The sequence below is a fragment of the Wyeomyia smithii genome, chromosome 1, assembly GCF_029784165.1.
Source record: "Wyeomyia smithii strain HCP4-BCI-WySm-NY-G18 chromosome 1, ASM2978416v1, whole genome shotgun sequence".
Classification (NCBI taxonomy): domain Eukaryota; kingdom Metazoa; phylum Arthropoda; class Insecta; order Diptera; family Culicidae; genus Wyeomyia; species Wyeomyia smithii.
This window is the reverse complement of record NC_073694.1, coordinates 7,464,842-7,483,651: the sequence shown is the minus strand read 5'-3', so window position 1 is coordinate 7,483,651 and position 18,810 is coordinate 7,464,842. Positions and strand designations below refer to the sequence as shown.

General features: G+C 37.7%; 1 protein-coding gene across 6 annotated transcripts in view; it reads right to left on the bottom strand.

Moving 5' to 3' along the window:
* LOC129718254 (uncharacterized) overlaps positions 1–18,810 on the bottom strand; it is a 405,435-nt gene that overhangs the window by 215,781 nt on the left and 170,844 nt on the right. For all 6 annotated transcript variants that reach the window (XM_055668843.1, XM_055668845.1, XM_055668840.1 and 3 more), the window contains one exon: positions 6,547–7,366. In XM_055668843.1, coding sequence (XP_055524818.1) covers positions 6,547–6,912 — 366 coding nt within the window. In that variant the 5' untranslated portion in view covers positions 6,913–7,366. The remainder of the gene's footprint in view (positions 1–6,546; positions 7,367–18,810) is intronic.

Here is an 18,810-nt window from a genome sequence, read left to right as displayed (position 1 = left end):
CTTTTTGTTTGCAAGGAATAAAACAAATCCCAAAATAAGATTGCAGTTATTGGGTTCCGGCTGATCCCAACCAGGAGGCCCACGGTTTCATCTTGCTGACGCGAATATCGCTGTGACTTGATACCGGAGCAAACGTGCACACGATTTCACAAAGTTTGGCGTCTTTTACAGTGTCGTAGAAAATGACTATGCCACACCTTTCCCCTTCGGGGGAATAATGTAGTGGCGCGGATTCTTGTGCAAATAACATTACACAGGAATTCCAAATCTTTCTCGTTAGATCTTGCTATTTTTTTTAAAAATCACGACTCATTTTTAAGAAGCTTAGTAGAAGTTTTTTGTAAAAAAGGTAATAGTCAGAAGAGAAGGCAAGGTTTAATATGTTAACAAAAACCAACAATTGCAAAAGGTAAACAATTGTTGCAAGGAATAAAAAAAATCCCAAAAAAATTCAAAGTTCTGCATCAAAAATATATTAAAAACAAACATTCTCCATATTAAAAAAGGCCAAAAACATCGATAAAAAATGTTGAGAAATTCGAAAATATCAGAAGAAAAAATGCCAGAATAAGTTACAAATGTCGGAAAAGTCGAAATTGTAGGAAAAGAAATATGAAAATAATGCACAAAAATAATAAAAATAAAAGTCCAAATAAATACAAAAGGTAACAAATGTCAGGAAAGTTATAACAAAAATGTGTAAAACGTGTTCTGGAAGATGATTACCTGTTTAGATCAAAATAAATCAAAAATATAAGAAATAGCCAAAATGTGAAAAAAAACTACAACGGTAGAAAATGGCAGCAAAAGATCAAAAGTAGTGAAAAAGTCGCAAACAAATGTGCAATATCTTAAAAAATGTGAGAGGTAAAAAGGTTAATAGAGGCGAGTATTAATAGTTAAAATTATCAACAATTGATGCGAAGAATGAATGAGATTATAGATGTTAAAAAAGTCAAAAAAGATGTCAAAAGAGATGTCAATAAATAACAAAAGACGTAGAAAACGTCAGATATACGAAAAAAAGGTAAAATAAATATTTTTAAGACAAAGTTTAAAACTTGAAAAGGGGTAAAAAATATCAGAAAAGATTTTAAAATGTGGAAGAAATCGAAATTATATAAAATAAATCTCAGGGGATATAATTTTCAAAAAAAAATCAAAAATATCAAGGGAAAAACAACTGTCAAAAAAGAGGATACAAATGTTAAAGATGGTCAAAAAGTAGAAAATGTCATAACAGAACGAAAAATAAAATAGGCACAAAAATAGGAAATGTTAAACGAACTTCGAAAAGGTCAAAGAATAATAAATTGAAACTATCTGACACCGCAGACTTCGTCTTCGTTTATAGCCTGCAAATGCATGACGAATCGAATATTGGATACGTTCAGACTCGAAAGAGCGATCGTTTGAAATGATTGGTTCTATTGGAATGAGAACATCATCGACTTTTGGCTTCTGTACATCACCTTGATTCTGATAATACTCATATTGGGTGGAATTTCCAAAAACCGGAAGTCGCCATCTTGGATTTCAAAATGGCATGCAGAGGAGTCAATTTCTGGCCTCTGAGCATCAATCGGATCCCGGAAATTACCATATTGGATGGTACTTGGTTTTTTCCGGCTGTTTTCATGACACCGAAAGTCGCCATCTTAGAATTCAAAATGATGTCTTAGGTCGACTTTTGGCTTCTGTGAATCATTACGATTCCGGAAATACCCATATTGGGTTGTATAAGGTCACTTTTGACAGTTTTCCAGACACCGAAAGTCGCCATCTTGGAATTAAAAATGGCGTCTGGAGTCGATTTATGGCAGCTGTGCATCATTCCGATCATTTTAGGCTGTTTTCCGAAAAAATTGATTGATTGAAATATCTGTTTCATTTGGATAGGAGCGCCACCCGATATGCCACGTTTGATACTCACTGTTTCAAATTTTCTGAAAATTTATTTCTCTGAGTTTCATTGTGTGAACTGTAATGTTGTAAACTTGGTTTGTGTGCTGTACATTAGGCCACTAGTGATGAATGAGAAAAATGCTTTCACGAAAAAAAGTAGGAGGTTGTATCCAAGACACGACCGCATAAATAACGTAGAACTACGTACACTATTAACAAATGCATTGAGTGTTTCATTACCCTAGTAACAAAACTGTTTTTATCAAAGCTTTATAGCGCTTTTTTGACTGTATTGAGCGCTATAAAACTTTGATAAAACCAATATTTTTACTTGAGTAATGAGTTATAATGTCTACTAATGAAGGGTTGTGAATTTCGTGAACCGGATTCAGCAGTTAGCAGATCGTGCCGAGTTAAAAACCATACACAGCACACACACACACAAATCATACCATATCATAGACACACACACATCATACCATATCATTATACTATACACACATGATACCATATCATACACACACAGCAAGCAAGCGACCAATCAGAGGACGTTATTTTTATTTCAACAAGGCTTGACAATTTTCAATAGTGCAATAGTTCATAGATTCAAACAACATTTTTCTGCATTTGGGCAGATGCGTGTATAATTTTCCAATCGATTGCTGCAAGCATGAAGAAAATCGGTTGAAAACCAACCGACCTATAAGCATTTGAAAAGGGACAAATTACGTCCCAGTTTTTCAGTTTGCATCCCTGTGTGGTATGCTAATGTAAAACGTAGTTCTACGTCAAAAGCCATTTTGCTGTTCAAAATTGGATTTGGTGATGACGATCACTATGCTGCCCCAACAGTGGGGGAATAATGGCAGTCTGGCGAGGCACGCTGAGAAGAACCGCGCTGCTACTGAGACATGGTGACCAACCACAGCGCAAGTGATTTATTGAATTTGAAGGCAGCCACAGGCGCAACGCGCTGTTTTTTCTGAGTGCTGTATCTGCTTCTACTGCTGTCAAAGTTGTGGACGGTCCATCCAGCTCACCTTCCGACTAATGAATGTAGCTAGTTTTCCCAGAAACATTTTTTTATAGCCGAAGGGTGCTACGTAATAGGCTACGCCTTTCTGTTCAGTTGTCTAATTCTCTAATATTCTTTAGACGAATTATTCCACAATTCGCATTCGATATTTGTTTCCAGCGCATAAACACCGATGGTGCTCTCACACACGCAACGGTTTTAACCAGTATTTTATTGCGGTTTGTAACATCAAGCGATTCCGTTTGCTCGTTGTTGCGTGTTGCATCATGTTGCAACTTGGCAGCTGGGAGACGACGAAATTCTGTTAATGCTGATTGATTGAATCGACTTCAAATTAACACTGCATATTCGAATTAACTGCTTTTGTGAATGCGCTCTAACAGGGCAGTTTGTTATTCAAAATCGGTCATGTTGATCGCAGCCTTTGTGCTGTCCCAACAGTAGGGGTATTAACTAAATAAACTACAGCAGAATTTGATTGCTAGGATCCCGCGAAGAATGTTTGCTTGTGTTGATGCTAGGAAATTTTCACCCTTCAATTACTTGTTTATTTGCCTTGAAAAAAGGCATTTTGCTGTTCAAAATCGGTTGCTGATCGCAACCTTTGTGCTGTCCCAACAGTGGGGGAGTTAAGATACACGGACAACATGCACTGTGGAAGCTATTTCACCTTCTGTAAATTAGACGGCCGCGACAGATGTAACTGCTAGAACCCGCACAGAATGCTTGCTTACGTTGTCAAAAATTATTAACTTTCAATGACTTGTTTATTTGCCTTGAAAAAAGGCATTTTGCTGTTCAAAATTGGATTTGGTGATGACGATCTTCATGCTGCCCTAACACGGGGGAATAATGGCAGTCTGGCGACACACGCTGAGAAAAACCGCGCTGCTCCTGAGAACGTGGTAACCAACCACAGGGCTAGTGCTGCTGCTAAGGAAGGACGACTGCTGTTGATAACTTGTCGCTGTCCAGAACTATTATGAGCGGCTTCGGCTGAAACAGGCTCTTATATAGGCCAAATAGCATGTTTTCAACTGCAAGGTATATGATTCTGTCGACCGTGCTTGGGAAGCAATCATATAACGACCAATCAGAGGACGAAATTTTTGTTTAAACAAGGCTTGACAATTATCAATAGTACAATAGTTTGCATAATCAATCAACAATTTTATATATTTGGGTGGATGCGTGTATAATTTTCCAAACAATTGCTGCAAAAATGAAGGAAATCGGTTGTAAACAAACCGATTTATAAGCATTTAAAAAGGGACATATTTCGTCCCCTTTTCGTTAATAGTTTTCCTATTAACATCCCTATGTGGTAGGCTAAAGAAAAACGTAGTTCTACGTCAAAAAATTAAGCGTTTCAATATGATAACGAAAGCAAGCGTCACATTGATAACGTCATTTTCACTTTACCGAAGGAACGGTGAGTATCGATTGATTGGATTTTTAGAAGATTTTATTTCATGACCGTGAGCAATACGCGTGAATTATTTATCTTCTTCTACTTCTATTTATATAAAGGAGAAGTTTTGTATGTATGTATGTATGTATGTTCCAGCATAACTCTCGAAGGCCTGAACCGATTTCAACCAAACTTGGCATACGTGTTCTTTGTGTAAAGGAAGTGGTCATAGAAATATTGGATAGGGGAAGGGGTCACCCTTGAAGAAGGAGGGGGTCAAAAGTAATAAATTTTCATACATAATGGAAACCTTTCATTGAAATTTGATGATTTTTGGGTTCTTGGTCATATATGGAGGCCGGAAGTTGATGTCCAGAGACCGAAACATGATGGTCGATGCCATTTTCAATCCAAGATGGCGACTTCCGGTTTCTGGGAAGCCATTTAAAGCTGTGGAAAACACTCACAAACCCCCCAATGTTGCAGTTTTCGGAGCAAAAATGACTCTTAAGGACCGGTTATCGTTATCTGACGATACTTTGAAACTTGGGTTGCCGACTTCCGGTTTCTGGAAATCTGCGAATATTAATAATTGAATTATATGCCTGGCAATAAGAGGATTTTCAGAATCGGAATGACGTCGTCATACGAAAATCGATCATATATTTCCAAATAATGGCCTTTTTTGAAACGTAGTGACGTCTGTTTGCAGCCGAAAATCGGCTTTCGTGCAAATGTTTCTAGAGAAGTGTTTCAAAACACCCAACCTGCTTTGATCCGTTTTTGGAACGATTTCTTGACATATTTCTTGCATAATTTGATAACGGAGAGTCCAATTTAGCATTTTGGATGAAAAATATGTTAGGAAAAGTTGCTGAAGCTCAACTATTACCGAATAAAAATTTAGTTAAGGGCATCGATCAAATAAGATAAGAGCTCCTACAATCCAGCTATTTATTTAAAAAAAAGTTTTGTATGTATGTATGTATGTTCAAGCATAACTCTCGAATGATTGTACCGATTTTAACCAAACTTGACATACGTGTTCTTTGTACAGAGAAAGTGGTCATAGAAATAGTGTGAAGAAGGAGGTGCAACCCCCAAAGGAGGAGAGGGTCTTAATTGATCGAAAAATCTATTTTCATGCATTATGGGAACTTTCTGAATGAATACGATGGTTTTTAGACCTTTGGTCATATCTGGAGACCGGAAACTGATTTCCAGAGACCGGAAATCAGGTCTTTTAGTGCCCTATGGAAACTTTTTGAAGAGGTACGATAACTTCCATGGCCACGGTCGGTCATGGCCAGAAGTTGATGTCTAGGGACCGGAATATGGTTCCCGATGTTTTCGGCGACTTTTGGTTGCTGGGAAGCTGTATACAACTGTAGAAAACGTTTACAAACCTCCAAACATTGGTATTTCCGGAACCCGGATCTTTTAGAAAGCAGAACTAAAAATCCCATGACATTTTTTAAATTCAATATGGCGACTTACGGTTTTAGAGTTTTATGAAAAACGAATATATGCTCTGCAATATGTATATTTTCGAATTCAAGATGACTTCCAGAATCCAAATAATTTTAGACTCGATAATCCGGAATTTTATTTTTTTGTGTTCGTTAATAATTTTCATTCCGAAATTTTACCTTTACCATTCCTTCTGGCATATTTGGTACCATTTATGTCACTTCCGGCATGTTTAGGAAATGTTCTAATTGAGTGAAAATAATCATTTTGCTTCGGAAATAATTTCTGTTTACGCCACTGCATCATACGAGTACAATAAAAAAGGAAGCAATAATTTTATGTTCGTTAATAGCAAATTAGAATATTTTTGCTATGTTTCGATTATTCGGAAAACTAGATTATCCGGAATGAACTTTTTTTCATGTTCCGGATAATCGAGTCCGACCTGTAGTAAAAGTTATGTTTCGAACTTTGAGGTTCTCCGATGTTGGAAACTATTTTGGACTTCAATATGATATTCCAAACGAACTTTTTTTACGTGCTCGAAAAAATTGTGATACTCGATTTTCTCAACTGAATCTTCGAAATTCAACTCTGCTCGAAAAAAAACCAATACTAATCTGTGCCAACCTGAATTGTAAAGCTATAAAAAACGCGAAGTGTGTGTCACACTGCGCCACTAGCTAGCTTTGCTAGCAAATTAAAGATTTTACACACAACATACCTGATTATTGTTCGGTGCTGGAATCGATGTGTGAGATGACGGCCCCCCGGAAGCAGATACGGCTGCAGCTGCCGCTATGATCACTTGAGGCTGAAGATGCGGTTGTTGCTGTTGATGAACCATTTGCTGTTGCTGCTGCTGCTGATGGAAACTGGGAGCGGAGGGATACTGTGTTGTAGGAGCCGAGTGGTGCACTACGGCCTGCGTTGTCGTTTGCAACGTTGTCGTTCTCGGCGGTGGAACCGGTTGCTGCAGCGATGAAGTTCGCACCGCAGGAACCGGAGGACCTTGTTGCTGTTGCGCTACTATCGCCGGAGGTACCCCTCCTGCTCCTGTTCCTCCTGCGCTCGGGCTCATTTCTGCCATAGTGTGCTTGTTGTCCAACGATCCCCGAACGATCGACTTCCGGTCCGACTGGTTCGACGATTGCTCTTCGCACGCGTACTTTGGCGACGTGCAGATAATTACGTAATAAAACGGACACTCAGTCTGCGTTTGTCTATCTCGGGCTGACCCGATGGTTGACGGCTACATTTTACACTGGACAGCAGAGTCATGCGGGTTTCTGTTTTTTTGTTCGATTCTTATGTCTTTGCGAAGAAGAAGGGAATCCGGGGTTACGGTTTTATGGCTTGACCGATTCACGGCTGCCCATTTCCCGGCGCAGCATCCTTGTGGGAGTGATGCAGTTTCGCAACCTTCGAAGCACGTTTTGCCATATAAATATGAAAGTCAATCTTATCACCGTCTTCCTTTCGGACTTAATGCATTGCCGCCAAATACGGACCTCTCTTTCTCGCTGGGGCGGTAAGAAAGATGCCTGAAAAAGGAAGAAAACACAAAATATTTAATTAGTGTCAGCGGCAAAAGGCTAAACCAATAAAAACCGACGAGTTATTACTGGTGTCCCGATAAGTGCCCGCGTTCGCTTTCCACCATCCGAACACATCCACAAGTCAAGCGGCGACTTCGGACGTGAAAACGAGTAAAAATTAAATAATTACTTGACGCACGACCACGAAGTGCGCGTCCATGGGATCATAAAGCAATTAAAAGCTCGTAAAAATGGGACGGATTTTATGTACCAATTTCAATAAAAAATAAAAAAAACACAACCTCTCACTGCACAAGGCCAGCGAGATGCCGGTTGACACATGAAAGACGAATTATGATTTCCGATATTATCTGATTTCTAGAAAAAATAAATTAAACCCGAATGAAATCGGACTCGTAGTGAAGCACATGAAAATTCTCACAACAATCGGTCGGTAATGATTTATGGGATTTGCACCCCCGCGCGCGCGCGTCCGTTCTGATAAATACTGATTCCCATCCAACCAAAACGCGATGACCTCCAGCGTCGTTGAACGACACAAAGTGACGCGTCAAGTTTTTACTCGAACCTCTCCGAAGGGGGAGGAAGGGAGAAAAGAAAACGGGGTACAGCAGCGGAGCCAATAATCGTTAAAGTGACGGCTGTTTTCCCTACAAACTATGTATATACACTTTCAAGATCACCACAACATTAAGTGCCTGGAAGTTCCCTGTAATGGGGAAATGTGGATGAAGGGAGTAGTGACGTGTGTTTGCTAAATGCGATCGATTGTGTGCCTCTGCTGTTGCAGCTGAGAACACTGCCAAGTTGCGGTTGGGGCTGCGTCGATGATGAGAACGTACTGATAAGAGGCAAAACCCCCCTTTCTTCCTCCGGCTGCTTGTCAGTCTGTGTGCTACATTGGCTTGTCTCGCGCATAAAGTGACTCCTGAAAATGAGCTGATTTGCAGTAATGATCTGCTGTGTACGATTGTTTAGATGTTTTTGTTTTCGGTGGGAATTAATTGGACATAAATCGGATCTTGTTTTCGTGTTATCTGGCCGCAGTAATCGTTCGACGTTCGTTGTCACGTAATGATCGTTCCCGAGAATGCTAAATACGGATTGCTGACAGCTGGCGAGTTGACTTGCCCATACACGAAATTGTGGATCGGAATAAATTACACAAACAAAACGCTACACATACACAAAGTTGTTGATCTGAATATTGTGATAACTGTAAAAAAATATTCAAAAAAGCCAAAAAAGGAGTGGAAGTAAATCAAGGATTGTTCCAAAAAAAAAATATACTGTAAATGTTAAAAAGGTATAAAGTGTTTATCGATAAAAACGCTAGAAGTATTAAAAATTATCAAAATATTAAAAAAAATCAACATCAAAAAAGGATGGAATATATATTAGAAATTCCAAAATATTACGAAAGCGAAAGAAAGCCAAAAAGAGAAAAAAATGTAAAAAAATATTAGAAAAATACACACAATATATGAAAAACGGTTAAAAAATGTTGAAGCTTAAGAGATACAAAAAGAAAAAAAAAATAAAAAATATCTAGATTAGGGTTAAAAAACTGGGAAAATTCGAAGAATTTTGAAAAGCTGAATTTAAAATCTAATTTCAATTCAAAATAATATATAAACGTTCAAGAACATCAAAAATGTAAGATGTAAATGTAAGAAAGGCGTAATCTTCCAGAAGGAATTTGAATATGTGAAAAAAAAAAAACAAATGTTACAAATAGTCAAAGAGTACTGAAATAGTCAAAAATTGCAAAAATTAATCAAAATTTTCAAACAAAAGAAAAAAAATCTTGAGCAGAAAATAAGTACAAAAAGAATAAAATGTCACAACAACATTCGGAAACAGGCGAACAATTAACACATGAAGAACCGCCAAAAAAAATAAAGGGCTGAAGAAAATAAAAACAGGTAAAAAAGTTCATGAACATTTAAAATCGACGAAAATGTAAAAATGGTAAATGCTGGTATAATTTCCAAAAGAAATTTGAATGTGAAATGAAAAAAAAAAAAACAAACATTTCACAAATACTCAAGAACTACAAAAGAGATAAAAAGACCTAATAAGAAAATGATCTCAAATTAAGCTCAGAATCGCCAAAAACTCTTTCTAAAGGCCAGAAATGCAATTCTGCTAATACCTGCTGTCGCTACCGTTACCGCAACCGCTGTTGCTAGTCGCTGATGCTACCAGATGTTACTAAGTTGGGATCGTCCTTCCCACCATCCACTAGTAAATTAATTGGTTTTAACAGAGGCTGACTCTTATAAAGACCAAAACGTGCCTTTCCGGTTGACTAGATATAAAATTGTGTCGACCGTGTTAGAGGAAGCAAGCATTAAGCTATCAATAAGAAGGTAAATTCAGCGTTTCAAACAAGGCTTGAAAATTTTCAATACAGGTAAGTTCCGTTTTTGGCACGTTCCGATTTTGGCAACTTTTGGTTCCGTTTTTGGCAACACAATTTTTTTTTTCTATTTCTTTCTAATCTTTTACTGATTGGCGGCTCAAAACTAATCCTCATAGTTCTCTACTAGTGTAAATACATACAATATATGACACATTTTTGACAAATCGACTCAGAGGCTGGCAATGTTCTTTTAAAATTTAATGAACATTTGTGAGTGTGTAGGCCTTACTACACTAGAAAACTTTGCGTACTTTTTTTTTATTGAAAATTCATCCAGACTATCATTTGAAAAGGTCTGAAGTTCAAACCTCTTTTCCATTTATCGATATATCTAAATAATGAAAAACCGAAAAATGATTTAAAAAAAAGGTCATCTCAAATTTTTATAGACACTAGTTTTTTAGATAGACAATTCAAGAGTGTGAAAAATGTTTAAAAAAACGCATGCAATTTTTTGTAAATAAAAGATAATTCCCATGTTTTTTTCTTGTTTATATGAATAATGAAAGTTTTGTCTCCAACTTCAGAAACATAAATTACTTGACAAAATGTAGAACAAGACAAAGAAAGAACTGTTTTTCGAAAAAAAAATCATTAAAAAAGCAAGCTATAAAATATTTGTTACAACCAAATTTCCTCAATTTCGAAAAAAAACAACATTGATGCGAAACATTGCGAACATTGAATCACGAAAATACAAAAATGTTTCTTCACATTTTATTTGGTGAATAATATTTCTTAAGATAAAGGTAATCGACTAGCTTTACTCAAAATTTTATAACAAATTATCAATGATGGCTTTTTGAGCGATTTTCATTTTTTGAAGATAAAAATGCTACAAGAACAAACAGCACTGTTTTTCCCCGTTGTTATCTTTCTACATATTTTGGACACTTTTCCGTGGAACATTCTGTTTAATTCATTTGGTTATAAATTACTTGAAGAGATTGAATAATAACAAAAGTTTTTTCACAAAGCTACCTCTCTCAACCGTAATTGAGCACTTCACTCAATAATATCCAATGATTCTTCAGCAATAGGACAAGAAAAAGAAGAATATATGGGACTAATCCTTCGTTCCGCCTTGAGTGATCAGTTGAATTTTCACTCGTGAGACAAAATTAAAGACACTTTAGGGTGAATGTATTGTCTAACTAATATTTAAGTGTTGTTTACCAATATTCAAAATGATGCAAAAACAAAAATATGCTCAAAAAAAATGTTCCGTTTTTGGCACTGTTCCATTTCTGGCAACTGAAAATTGAGGAGCGTGTTGCCAAAACGAAACATACCTGTAGTACAATAGTTCGAATAATCAAATTAAATTTTTTTGCATTTGGGCGGCCATTACATTTGGCGGATTACTGCAAGAACGTAGGAAATCCGTTGAAACTAACCGACTATTTGAAATTGGATATAATTTTCCCCTGTTCCGTGTTTAGGTTTTTATTGTACACCCCTATGTAGCGGAAGTTCCTGACAGACGTAGTTTTGCGTCAAAAATGCAGAACAAAAGAAGCTCGAGCACAAAAGAGCGAAAAAACGCTTCTCAAAATCAGCAAACATAAACGAGTATCCCAAAATGAACTCAAAATAGCGATCAAAACGCTACTAAATGTCATAAAAAGCTAAATGAGAAGGTCCCAAATTGAGCTCATAAGAGAGAAAAAAACAAAACGCTTTCGAAACACAGCAAATGCTGAACAGCATCCCAAAATAAAGTTCAGAATAACGGATAAGCAAATGATACCAAATTTAGCTCAAAATGGCAAAAAAATATCTAAAAACACCTGAAAACTAGATTGATCATCCACTTTTATGTTTTTTTAACCATAAAAGTGAATGATCTACTCGTGCTTAGAATAGAGACTGTATTCGAAAAAAAAATGAGAGACACAAACTTGGTCGCCGTAAGTTCATTTCAAGTCAGATATTCTTCAAGCGTTCAGAAAAATCTACAACAAGATTCTAATTAAAATAAGAACGTACACGTATCTTGCTGACACGAATATTACTGTAACCTGATACTGGAGCAAACGTGTACACAATGTTGCAACGTTTGGCGACATTTACTGTGTTGCATAAAATAACTATACCACACCTCCCCCTTCAGGGGAATAATGTAACGACATGAGTTATTCCTCAATACAGTACTCAAAAATTCAAAACGTTTCTCGAATACTTTCACTTTTGCTTTACTAGCGCGTTCACAGCATATAAACAGTCATTTCTTTGCATATTTAAATTGTTAAACCTAATTCGCAATCCCGCGAAAAATGTCCCAATTCTAATATTTTTTTTTAATTGTCATTTTTTATTCGGCTGAGACTTTGATGTTTGTATGGCAAAAAAGGCCATTTTGTTCTCTTGGTTATTTTTTCTATCACGACTCTTTTTTCAGGAGCTATGTAAAAACTCTATTCAAAAAGGTATTGATAATTACAAATATTTTTAGAGCCAAAACGGTTAGGTTGATCAGTGTGACTAAGTTGTAGAAAATAATTTTGTCTTTCTGAAGAAATATACACTCTAAAACTGTTTCTTTTTTTTTCAAGAAATAGAGTTAAAAAAATAATTAAGAATTCGAATAAAAAGTTTATATAAAACAGTTTTTTTAATCTGATTTTTTATGAAAACTGCTAAAGATTAGCTAAACAGCTTGAAAAATTTATCAGAAAAACAAAAAAAATCAAGCCAGAACGTTTGACTTGAATAGTATAACGTCTTCTGCAAAGTTGGTGACAGTAACTTTGTCCTTTCAGAAAAAATATAACCCATCAGAGATTTCAAAAAAAAAAAACCTATCACACAATTTTTTGCAGAGACAAAAATAATACCTACAACTTCACCGAAGACACTCTACCGATCAAACAAACCGTTTAGATGCTAAAAATATTTTTATCATTACACGGCGTAGGAAATAGTCCAGACGTTTGATTTATGTTAGCACAAAATTCAGGATATCAAGTTTTGGTCCCTATGCAGAGTTTCAACCAAATCAAAAATAGTCGATTAAAATTAGTTGCCCGTTTTTGATGAATTACTCTAGTTTAACCCAAATTTTTCATTTCTCAGCTTTCCAATGCTTGCTTGAAATTCGATAGTTTCGAACACGATCAAAAACGCATTGAAAGCGACCAAAATTTTGACCATTTTAAATGAAGCCTCATTGTTCCAGAACGAATTTCAGAGTCAAAGTTTAAACAAAACATCAAGAAATACTTTTTACAACTTTTCTAAAAATATGTTACTCAAGGGAACCAAGGGATCAACAAACTTGATCAAACAAAAATGGCATAATCATTTTTTCACTCTCTAACAACTATTTGAAGGACCTTGGGCATCTAGGGGCTGTTATCAGCGAGAATTACTCCGCTACTCTTTTTGATTGCCTACCAATTGCGCTACCATGCAGCCGTCACTGTTACTACCAAGGGAAACAAGGTGTCTAGCAATAGCATTTTATTCCGACGGAGGAATATTGAGAATAAATACTATTTCTAACTATGCAACGGAAGGTTACATCACATGGCTGTCTGTCTGTGGAAATGTGTTTTTGTGACTATACCTAGTTCGCTTGGGGATTTTTTTTTCGAAGAGACGAAACTTTTGAGACCGTCCGCTGAACGAAACTCGAATAATCGTTTTCCATTGGCACTCTACTGTTTATGTCGTGCGATAAACAATAATTTGAATTGACCATTGACTGAGCTACACAAAGGCTTATTTGAACAGTATGCGCGTTGCACGGTAAGTGGTATCGCTAATGATAGCAGGAAAACACTTGATCTTTTACGTTGTTCTCTGCTATTCTCTCTTCTTGAAGTTCTCCTTTTATCCCTACTACAACGCAACTCGTATTGAGAATGAGTGACGTGAGCGCACTAAACCAATTTTTTTCTTATCCCGTTTTGCTACTTAATAGCTTTTTTTCAATATTCCCAAAATTCACACGAAGTGTTACACTGCGTAAGGCCATCATGCAAAATTGCGTTACATTGGTATTGAAAATTTCGGAATTCTGCGTTACGTGATACATGAATGTTCCCTAAGTTACAATCAAATCAAAAAGTCTTAATTTTTTCGAATAATTCAGTGGAAAAAAAAAATTTTCTTGAGGCCAAAAAACAAAGGTTCTATGTTCTGCAGATGAAATTGAGGATAAGGACGAAATGAACTCAAAAACAAATAGAAAAATGATCACAAATGTGGCACAGAATAGTCGAAAATGCTTATTAAAACCAGAAAAGGCTGAATTAAAAAAAAAGTAAGAGGTTGTATCCAAGACACGACCGCATAACTAATGTATAACTACGAACACCGTTAACAAACGCATTATTGAGAGTGTTTTGTTGATGAGTCATAAATCCGACTATTGCTTGCTAAAATCAAGAAATCATTAAATAAACGCTGGGAGTCTACTGTATGAGGATAATACAGTACTTCAAATACTGCAGTTGCCAATATAAGGCAAAGCATCATCGCAAGGAAGAAGGCCGAAACCCTCAACCGGCAAATCGAAACGTTTGCTGCTACCGCGCTGCTGCTGAGATATTTCACCAATCGGCAAGTGATTTGTTTAAGCCGAAAACAAATTCGGAAAGCCAGCTGATATTGGCGCAACTCGATGTTGCTAATGCCACAACCCGCTACACTACTGCTTATACAGGACTGTCCGTCCGTCTCACCATTTACCTGAAGAATATAAATGATTTGACCAGAGGCAGACACTTTTATAGCCCAAAGAGTCCCGGCTAACCAGGTATACTATTTTGTCGATCTTTTTAGGGAAAGCCAGGAAGCGATCAATCAAAGGACGTAATTTTTGTTTCAACAAGACTTAACATTTACTAGTGATACAATAATTCGCATAATCAAACAACTATTCGCTGCAGTTAGGAAGATGCATGTATACTTTTCCAATCGATTGCTGCAATAATAAAGGATATCGGTGGAAAACAAACCGGAAACAGAAATTTCCTTCCCTTTCCGTTAATAGATTTTCAATTTACACTTTTATGTGGTGGCTAAAGAAAAACGTAGTTCTACGTCAAAAATATCCCTAATTGAGATGCAGTAGTATGCAATAGTATAGCGCTCGCCATAAAGGTCCTCTCTCCACCCCACAATGTACGACGAATTTTTTGAACGTGGTCTTCTCGAAGCATCATTTTCCAATCGCTATTTGTGGATTAATGTTTACGGTTAGATAAGCCGCGATTATCCTCTACCTAGATTGTTTCGTTGGCCGTAGATCGAGTGTGTAAGCTTTGTCAGAGAGCGAGAAACATCTGTCCCGCCGAGGCAGCTCTAGCTGGAGCCCTCGTTATTGAATTGTTTTTATTTTTTTTTTTGTAGTATGCTTTTTTGTAGTATGCTAGCAATGATCCGAAAATCCGATAGATGTAATCTGCCTCCCAATTTTTTTTTTGGTCTGCCTTATAATTTAATGTCACAAATTCGCTACAATATCGACAAAAGAAAAACGTCATCTTTATTTAGTCTACAAGCGAAACAATCAAATTTGAAAACAGTTTCATTCATTTACTAAAAAATATCGGAAAAGACGCAAATGTTTAGAAAAGAAAAAAAAAAACAAGTGGAATCGTAAATGTTAAAAACTATATAAATAGAGAAAAATGGGCAGGGAAAGGGTTGCAGCTTCATTTAACAGGGCCTAAGCCATCAAATTCTTCGTTATTTCACTATTTTGCGTTTACTGGACTCAATACGAATTTTTTTTGTCTTTTTCTAGCCTTAGGAGCGTTTTTTGCTATTCTTAGCTCAGTTTGCCTTTTTCGTCTCTTCACATTAGGACCTTCACATTATTGTTCGCTATTCACGAGTTAGGTCCTAAATCAACTTTCGATCATTTGTTTGACTCTTAGAAGCATTTTCCACCAACTCTAAACTCTATTTGGGATCATTCCCTGGCTGGTAGAATAAAACAACCGATGAATTAAGAAAATCCACGAATCCAAAAAGCATCGTAGACGCAAAAAAAATCTATCAAATAATCGAAGGATCTGTAAAAAATAGAAGAACCGTTCTGAGAATTCAAGGCCAAAACCAAAAAAAATAAGAAGGAACAAAAGGGTCAAGTTGATTTGTGAAGAAAAAAAAAGGGTCAAATTGGGATATATCTAAATCTAACTATGAAACAAACCAAATCGACTGAACCAGTTAAATCTGATTCGATGGATCATCAAATCGGTGGATCTCACCACTCGAAAGAACCAACTTAACAGTTTGAATGTCATCACGAGCAAACTAAAAATCTATGTCGCTTAACGCGCCTGTTGATGTTTTTATTGTCGATTGAAGGTCCCTTGAATGACGCGCGGAGAGAACCGCCCATATACATGTGGAATAGACAACAAACGGAGGTTCCAAACCGGAAGGTAGGATCGCAAAAAAGATCGTGACCAGCGATTAAGCACCAAATAGACTCAGCACCGGGGGATTAGTTTTAGCTCCTCTCATAACGCTGCCTGCCGTCGCCTGGTTCGCGTTGAGTTTATTGAGCAGCTAAATCCGACCATAATCTGGCACTTCGGATCGCTTTGGCCTTTTCAAACCTGGAGGACGCACGTTAGAAGTGGCACACACACACGCGGAGATCGATCTCGAAATGATTAAGGCCGACCTTTGCCATCGAGCATGCAACCGCGATTGATCGCTGGTAAGAACGAGAATCGGTGAAGCCAAAAACAAACTAGAATATCGTTCGCATTTTATCGGAGTCACGGTGTGCGGTAATTCTAATCTAATTTACATACGTTTATCGCGATTTCCCCCCCCCCCCCCGTCTATTTCAATCAGTCGTTTTTCCATTAGCGTGTGGAGCAGTTGACCTTTTCTCTGGGCACGATTCGTGCCAAGCCCTGTCCGGTGCTGTTAGTTAGTGCTGCACATATAGATGTAAACTGATCGTAAAATTAACACCGTTCGACTCTCTGCGATACATGCAGATCGGCAGCTGAAACTTATTAAACTTGCACAACATTCCATAATTTGTGCAAATTACACGATAATTGCAGTCGGCGTTGGTGATTGTTTCGAATCTGCAACTATCAATCGCAGCTGTGCTAGCCACTCTGTCTGACGCGATCGTCGCGGTTTTGCCGCGCTTTGCCCCGGTGCCCGCGGGAGGAGTTCAAATCGCGAGGGCAGAAGGTGCAGATTTTTCTCACCGTTTGACGAACGTTCGATCGAATCGAGTCGAGCGAAAAAAAAAGAAAAAAATTAGCTGTATGAAGCCGACACAACCCAAGTAATCTATTGTGATGGGGAGTGATCTCACCTGGCAGTAGTGGAACGGGGTTTGGCCGTTAGTTTTATTGCCTACATCACTTTGCGACGATCGACGATCTCGGAGGGCTAGAAATAAATCGAAAGTCACCATTTTGCCCGTCGAGTAATAAATGCAATTTTCTTCGGTGAAGTAAGCGCTTGCAACTTTTCCTGGGATGTGGATTGCGAAATTTTGACCTACTGTTCGTGCCGAACGACCCACCGTTCGACCGTTCGTGTTGTATGACACATCAAATTACATCAACAGATCAACAAATCTCCGGCTTTAAACATAGCCACTTTGGTTGGTCCTTACCGCGGCAATCGGTGGCCGATACACGGATCGAAAATGGGGAGGCTGCCGGTGCTGCTTCTGCTGCTGTTGTTTACGATAATTACTGCCAACGGGGCACTCTGGAAAATTGGCCCCCTGTCAAGCAGACAAGATTAGCCGCCGGGACTGGGCAGGCAGGCAGCTGAGAGCGAAGAAAAAAAAGGTTCGGCACGAGCGCTTACCGACTGTTTATTCAGTCGAAAATTGCAGGTTCTCGTGAAATTTATCGCTGGGAAACGGCAGCAAAATCTGTTGTGCGGTTGTTGTTACTCCGGTCTGGACTGGACCTGATATGATCAGTACCAATGGTAGCCCGGATATGACTACTATTTTTTTTGTCTAGTTTTTAGGTGAAGTTAGATTCTTGCAGATTATTTTTCTGCATCAATCAACACGATCGACGACGACCTCCAAACGGCGATTGACTGGCTGTGTGACCTACTGTGGTAGCATGCTTCCGGCGAAAACGTGATCATTTGACGGCAAGCACAGCCACAAGCCTTCACGGTTAATTTGACTGATTTTTTTCTCGCTCACTGGTTAGGAGTTTTTCATGCCAAATTGCTGATAATTCGCTGGTAGGCTTTTTTTTATCAACAAAAAACTTCCATTGTTTTGAAACCAATTCACGATGTTGTGTGACAGCTTTGATGCAAAAAAGAGTCAAACTTGTGGTGCTGCGTACAATATAACAACCGCCAAAAGGCGACTTATCTTGTTATTCCGATTCAGTGTAGGGCTTGCAAGTGATTGGAAGCGGTAGGATAATGCGTCTAAATTGAGGTCATTTTCTCCGTGGCCCGAATAAGGAATAATTTTCATTAGATTTTTCAGTCATCTACGAAAAGGAAAACAATCAACAGCCTGTATTATGTTAACAAGTACTGCTCACGCAGATTCACAGCATTTTTGATCCTATTTGTTATTCTTGCGTATAGCGTTTCTGACTTTCTTTTACATTTTTACCCTCGCTGTACTCTTTTAAGTTTCATGCCATGTTTAGTTTTCCTTATTCTTTTTTGAAAATTTTTGTCTCTTCCGAAATTTTTGCTTCATTTTTACATTTCTGATCATTTTTAAAACCTGTTTCTGTATGGGGCCACCCACATACCACGTGGACAGATTTTTAACGATTATTAACAACGTGGACAAATGCTCTTATAAATTCTTTTTTTTTTTTGTAGGGACCATGGACATTCCCCGAACCCCCCCCCCTCCCCCGAGCTGTCCACGTGGTATGTGAATGGCCCCTATGCTTCTCAGTTGTTTCTATCTCATTTACGTTTACCTTATTCCACATTTTAGCTTTTTGATATTTTTTTGTATGTTTTTCATCTCTTTGAACATTCTGAGCTTAATTTGCGATCATTTTCTATT